Source organism: Brassica oleracea, chromosome C9, assembly GCF_000695525.1.
Source record: "Brassica oleracea var. oleracea cultivar TO1000 chromosome C9, BOL, whole genome shotgun sequence".
NCBI classification, from domain to species: Eukaryota; Viridiplantae; Streptophyta; class Magnoliopsida; order Brassicales; family Brassicaceae; genus Brassica; species Brassica oleracea.
The window spans coordinates 4,973,357-4,980,343 of record NC_027756.1 but is presented as its reverse complement, the minus strand read 5'-3'; the positions used below and the strand labels follow the sequence as shown (position 1 = coordinate 4,980,343).

Sequence of the window (6,987 nt, the reverse complement as noted above, 5' to 3'; positions counted from 1 at the left end):
CGCAGAGTGATCGTGCTGATAACGTGTTATAAAAAGAACTTGTATTTATTGTATCGCAGGAATTTAAATAAAAGCGGAATTTTATACCCGTAGAATTTCTAACACTGATATAGAAAGAGAGAATTTCTTATTATAGAGAGAGAAGAGATTGAGGTTGAGAGATGCGTAATACAACGAACGTAAATGTTCGTATATATAGAAAGAAATTCACTGTGCAAATAGTGCAGCGGGCTCCACATCTTTAATATTTTTCAACGTTTTCGGCTGGCTGCTGGCTTTCTTAGCTGTCTTTCATAACATATATATATATATATATATATGCAACTTTATGCATATGTCGAAGTATGATCTTTAGGTTTTCTTTTATTCTTTCCTTGAAATTGTTTTTGAAATTGTGAAACCTAAATAGCTAGAAATATTTAGTGTTGTGAATATAAGAACCTTATTTTACTACCGACAACTGATATTTGTAAAAATAATAAAAACATAAATCGAAATTACAATACCGAAATATAAGAGTAAAGAAGAATTGCAGAGTCGAGATGGTTAATCTCTTTCCTTAAATTTTTAAACGTTCCGTAGTGTGATGGTTTCGTAGCGCTCAGATATTCTCAGGATACAACTGCATCATTGTTTCTGTTTACCATCACCGAAAAACAGAATCTATCGAATCTAATTTTATGATGTACTCTCAGGCTCAAAAAATAAAAACAAACATAACTATTTAAAATGAGATCGTTTCTTGATTGTATGAATATGTTGGTATGTGCATATTATCTATATGGCTCACAAGCCTTTATATAGAAATAAGAGAATGAGGATCATCATCATTATGTTATGATACAAATCATAAAGGTATGCTTTTCTTTCTTCAAAATCACAACAAACGTAAAGTGGTGTTATGGAGCATTAAGTCACATCAATTATCATAATGAAAAACAAAATTTTCATTAACCCTTGACCGTAACTTACTAGCAAAAATATTAATATCTTTGACCAATCAAAACTAATTTATTTTGCTATGAGTTTACATTTTTATATTTAAACAAATATAAAACATAACATAAATATGATTTAAACCATAAGTTATTAGACACAAAGTCTATCTAACAAATTTAAATCAAATTTAAACTCCAATATCCAATGTGTGCATTTGCTAGATTTTATACTTAGCCAAATTTAAAAGTTATAAAAGCTTTTGAAAATACTCACTTTGAACCTCCATTTCTCATTCAAAACCAACTCTGATTTTGACATATAGGTACACTACTTCATAGTGTCCAACATCCGGTTATTCCAACGAACGTCTTCGCTAGGAAACTTACCACAAATGATCTTAAACCATTTTGTGAAAAACGAGTTCCAACAATCCTCCATATGAATAGAAATGACTCTATACACTAGACGACTCGACAGACTTTACTTCCTAGACAAGACTCGACAAGACCTAACTAAGGACTTTTGAGAGTACAAACGAGAAATTCACTGCATGATGAGTTGGTAGCAATTTTTCAGCCTAGAACCAGTCATTGTTAATAGCTATCGGATTTACTTGTCTAGGAGGTGGCCATGATGTCTTGAACCTCCCGGGTTTTGGTACCTAGACAATAGCTATAACACAGCTTCATTCTCTCGCAGAACTAGGTTCTCTATTGTGTTCATTTTAGCCGTGAACAGTCCTGGTTAATCATGAGTGAACTTGAAGAATATAGACTTTCCTTCATTCTCCTAGAAACGGCATCATTTCACACTCACAAGGTGATTCTCCATTAGCTTTGTTTAGAGGAGTATCATGTACTACTTCATTCATATCTAAAAGCTATGGACACAAATCATTAAAAGCTAATGCTTATCCTATATTCCTTACATGTAGCACTGTTTAATCATCATAGGAACTGGGTATAGACCGAAGTCTTACAGTGCTTTGGGCAGATTTAGTTTGACTTAGTTGTCTCCTTGAACCTATTTCGTGGGATCTCCAGTCAGTTAGGTAGAGTTACCGCCACCGGCGGCCCATTCCTTTAGATGATATAACAATTTGATCTCATGACACAGTTTTGATAAAAAGGATCCTAGGTTGTCATCACAATGAGCATAATCTCTTGAGATTAGTTGAGATAAATTGTCTAATGATTTTTGTCATCTTTTTTAAAGATACAATTAATCATTATACACAAAACTCAGTGTATGACACTAGTTTTTTTTTTTTTAAATCATATTGTGATAACTATCACTAAATTCATTTGGCCAACGATTTTATATGGTAAGCAAAACTTCCCCCACATTTTTTGAGATAACTCAAAAACATGCATATTTACATTTAACTTCTCTTAAGAGTTTAGAAAGTTAATCTACAACTCCTTTAGATTTAAATGAATTAAAAAAAAAATCAAAAATTATTACAATTTTCATTAAAATGTGTTTCATTCTTAGAAATTCACATTTTCATACAGCTATTTCGTAGTTCTCTCAGGTTGATTTATAAATCTAAATTCACATTTTCATACATCTATTTCCGTGGTTTTAAGACTTCGATTACTCATTAGATTTACGAGTACGTTTGAAGAATTTCAAACTCGTTTTTACTTAACTTATTACCCCATAATATATTAATGTCCGTTTGAACATATACCTCTTTTTTTTTTAACATATTACCCCTTTTATCAGAGTGTTCAGTCACATTCATTTTAATCTGCTTATTTGATAAAAGTTTATTTGAATATATGATGCTTTGCGCATATGTATCACAATGCCTACATGTTTGGGAGTAACAATTGAAGGAACATATATAGGTTCAGTTAATAGCTGATAGAATATCTGGTTTTAATTACATATACACCAGGTTTTCAACTTTCATTAGAGAGTATTAGAAGTCCAGAATGAAATCCACTATTAGTTCATAGAAAGCTCAGAACATGTCCAATGAAAGCTAGCCAATCTCTAGGCCTATAAACAAATGAATAAGTTACTGTATTTTGCTCTTTTATGCTCCTACTTGTCTAAATTGTCATATCTTTCAAGCAACCTCTTAATTGATAAGACCAAATAATGATAAGACCAAATAATTAAATCATATTTATAAATTATAAGCATGAGTTTGTTGCTACACACTTCATTTTTTTGTTTCCTTCTGTATTTTCAAAAAAAAAAACATCTACTTAAATTAGTCTTCCATTCAAACGTGGTTGCTTTCCATGAAAGCTACTACCGAGAACTCTGGTAAGACTCAGGGAACCATCTCTGAAGAAGCCGATGTTTTAGCTTCACCAACAAGGTAAAGGCTCCATAGCATGGCAAGTGCATCACTGCAACTGAGAAATACCTGTAAAAATTGCCGTATCATTTGAATGTAATCAGCCATAAATTTCCAACACAAAATGGAGAAAACTTTTAAACATCTTTGGAATTTTTAAGTTACCACAGTGGCGCATAGTGGGATGCTAAGTCCAAGAATGGGTAAGGCCACCTATTAAACAGTAACGAGTGATTACTGCCAAGGTTAAGAATGATTACATCAAGAAGATCAGAGGAATTTGTATGAATTGTTACCATATGTGGACTAACGAGTGGAGAGTCCACTGGAATAAAACATAAGCTATTGTCCATAAGAAGAAGTAAGCAATTCTGAAGCATGGAAAACTCTGTAATAATGAAAATTCAAAAATCAAATAAGAATAATTAGAGTATATAGCAACCACTGTATATTTCATTTGCAAGAATCTGAGATATACCAAAGAGTTCAAAGCAGCATCACCAAGCAAGAAAATCGCGTTAAGAGAGTGCATGCTGATCACCAGCTGCAGTATTGATTATAGATACTTTCTATTATGAATTGATCATCAAATGTGTTTATATAACAAAAAAGTAAAATGGCTTATTAGATTGCTTACTACGTTAAGGCTATAATCATGAATCTCAAGGAAAGGAACAATGATGAACCAGAAGACACAGTCAGTGAGCAAAACTGCACCTGCATTCATCTGTTTCACCAGATATCCAATCAATAAATAATAATGAAAACATAATAACTTGTGCATGGTTATGGAATTTGATTTTAATTACCTGAAATATTATTTGGAAAACATATCCCCAAAAACCAGATGGTTTACTAGAATATTGACTCTGTCGAAGAGTATGATCAGAGTCTTTGGATATCACTCTCTCTGAGTCTATGGACATGGCCTCAACACTATCTACTCTATCACCAGCAACTCTTTTATTGTATTGGTAACATCCATGCAGCGAAAGAAGCGAACCTAGCTGTTAAAAAAGGCATAGAAAAATGTAAGAAACTTGAACAATGTTACAAACAAGTTAATAATAAAAATAATCATGTTTTGAGACAGAACATTACTCCAAAATAGAGAGTAATCAAAGCAAAAGTCCACCTGAAAATCAAAACAAAATAGACCATTAAAAAAATTAAAGACCAACAAAAAAATAAAACAGAGATAATGTTTTGTATCCATTCTCTAAAGATTGGAGTCACATTATAATTTTTATCAAGAGAGATAGATAGAGCTTACTGTGTATAGTAGAAGAAGATGGTAGGTCCATCAACAAGGCCAATAACGATAAGCATAATGAGAAGAACGAAGAAGGCAACAGCTCGAAAAGCAAGAAGCCAAGCTGGGTGAATATTACGGAGACAAGGCCTCCAAGTCTCATCTTCATATACATTACCCGACCACTCTTTCTCTTCTCCTTCTCCACTTCTTTTTCGGCGAAAGCCTTCGTATTTGAATATAAGAAAAGCGGTGATCACCATAGCTATGGCCATCCACATGCAGCAGATCATAACCCTCCAGTTAAACCAGTAGCTTGATGCTGTTGTGTCCACTATTGTTGTTGATGGATGCCAAGCATCTTTTAACTCTGCATATGAAGATGGTGATGATAATAATGATGATGATGATGAAGCCATTTTGTTGTAATGTTTGAGAAGAAACAAAAACAGAGTAAAGACTAAAGACAAGTGTGGATTATATTTAGAACAATATGTAGGGGATTTTGAAAATCTTGAGTCACGAGGTGATTAAAGATAGTTGATGAAGCAGAGGGAGAGATTCGAAGCTTTAAAAGCATGTGTTATTGCACATAAAGATGAAGAAAACCATTAGTAAAGAATCTAGCTGATCAGATTTGAAAGAAAAATGTTTTAATAAAGAAAAAGAGAGAAAGAGAGTGAATAAAGATGAATAAGATGGAGCTGATGTCGAAGCTAAGGAAAGAAATGATCCTTGCAATAAAAATGCAAAAAGACTGTGGATGTGTAAGAGAACACGATTCTTTGCTTCTTTGCTTTAGGAAAGACAAGTATTTTTATACAGTGAGATAGAGAGACTTAAATAGTTTTAAATAGTTAAATACACAAATTTATCGACCAAAAACAAATAAATAAATAATTCATAGCATAATGTTTCACTATTAAATTTTCCATGCATTTTTAAATAAATATTCCATGTGTATGAAATGGCAATGGATTCGAGGCACTTGGTTGAGGATTTATGTCTTGAAAGGAAGATGTTTGTTTTAATTTTCTATTTGGCATATAGTCAAATTGATGCATTGATAAATGGATGAGTTTGTATATATATATATATGTTTAGATGCTCAAGAATCTATAAAGATGTAAATAAAATAAAGGCATTTCGATGTGGAGTCTCAATCTTTTTGCAAATACCCAAAAAAAGAGTATAAAAAGCTTTAAAACTCTCTAGCATACATTGGGACGTATGGATTGTTTATGCGTCCTTTCTCTTTCGTATAGTATATGTTATATACACATGTACCCTATATGTTACGTATTCACATGTAACATACATACGTGGATATGTATATACGCGTATAAATACTAAGATTCCAAGTGGGGAGGACAGATATGGCTTGTGTTTAGTTAGGTTATACAGTTCCACCACTTAAAAAGGGAATAAATCTATTTGATATTGTATTTAAATAAAAACGAAAATAAAGGATATATTTGGGAGCTCTCTAAAGAATTGTGAAATGTTTCTTTTTGACGATTTTGATGTTTCAATAATAATAATAATAAATTAATTAAGGAAAACACCTATTGATGTGGCTAGTATTTGTTTTTTGGTCAAATGGCTAGTATTTTTTATTAAGCTAAAGGTAATAATAGGTTACTTTTGGTCAAAAGCAACGAGTGGGACACATCAAACCCAAACCGAAGACTAATGAAGTTTCAGATAAACATCCAAATACCAGAGTATGGGACCCTTTCTCATTCTTCTTAATAAATAACTTTCAATAATTTTGTATATTCTCAAGTTCTAACTTCTACATGTTTGTGAACAAATGTTTTGAGTTTGAAACTTGAATGGAAAGTTATTTGAAATGGATCACGTGATGAGTAACATTTGAAGAATGTGGCTAGTGTATTTAGTAGTCGTGATTAGTACTCCAGTTGAAGCAAATAAACAGCATTCAGAACCAAGTTGAATCAAATTAGTATATAAGTTTTGTAAGTGTAATTAATTTTGAACAAAATGCTTTTGAAATTTAAAAATTTAACCAATATGTATGTGCATTTCAATATAATTATACCTCACTCAAAACTATGCCACACAATGACACAAAATTAACACGACAATATCTTTTGTCGGTGCATTGTAGATCCTTGCAGCTATCCTGAACAAGAATGAGCGACACTGGATGTTTAAATATTTGCTTCAATTTTGTTTTATGGAATGATCCGTGTGTTTGCAACGTAGATTAATGTGTGATTTAATTTGGTTACATGATTAGATTAGTGTCTAGTTGGTTAATTCATGCGGTTTCTAAATCATTTAAAATATGTAGAAGAGATCATCAGTACACTCAGTTGTAACTTGTAAGCAATTGTGTTTTATCATAAAAGTTAAACAATTAAACTCACTAAGAAATGTTGAAAACAAAAATGTTGGAAATTAGTTAGTAACTATTTCTGGTGGGGTTTACTTGTTTAGATTGTCTTTTTGATGATAA

At 32.0% G+C, this 6,987-nt stretch overlaps 1 protein-coding gene across 1 annotated transcript; it reads right to left on the bottom strand.

The window, feature by feature from the left end:
• Positions 1 to 3,065: 3,065 nt before the first annotated feature.
• On the bottom strand, positions 3,066 to 5,339 carry LOC106315757. Its single transcript, XM_013753580.1, has 8 exons — positions 4,527 to 5,339; positions 4,355 to 4,388; positions 4,063 to 4,260; positions 3,891 to 3,980; positions 3,732 to 3,797; positions 3,550 to 3,641; positions 3,419 to 3,466; positions 3,066 to 3,322 (listed from the first exon to the last, which is right to left on the bottom strand). Exons 1-8 carry the CDS (start codon positions 4,922 to 4,924, stop codon positions 3,205 to 3,207), a joined length of 1,044 nt encoding a protein of 347 aa, XP_013609034.1. The 5' UTR covers positions 4,925 to 5,339; the 3' UTR covers positions 3,066 to 3,204.
• Between the last annotated feature and the right edge of the window lie 1,648 nt (positions 5,340 to 6,987).

Bases quoted from the DNA above. Each gene is read 5' to 3' on its own strand.
- LOC106315757 (XM_013753580.1), bottom strand. From the start codon at position 4,924: ATGGCTTCATCATCATCATCATTATTATCATCACCATCTTCATATGCA. The intron at 4,389-4,526 runs GTAAGCTCTATC...TTTGATTTTCAG, and splicing joins ATCTTCTTCTACTATACACA to GTGGACTTTTGCTTTGATTA. The intron at 3,323-3,418 runs GTAACTTAAAAA...CAATTTTTACAG, and splicing joins TCCCACTATGCGCCACTGTG to GTATTTCTCAGTTGCAGTGA.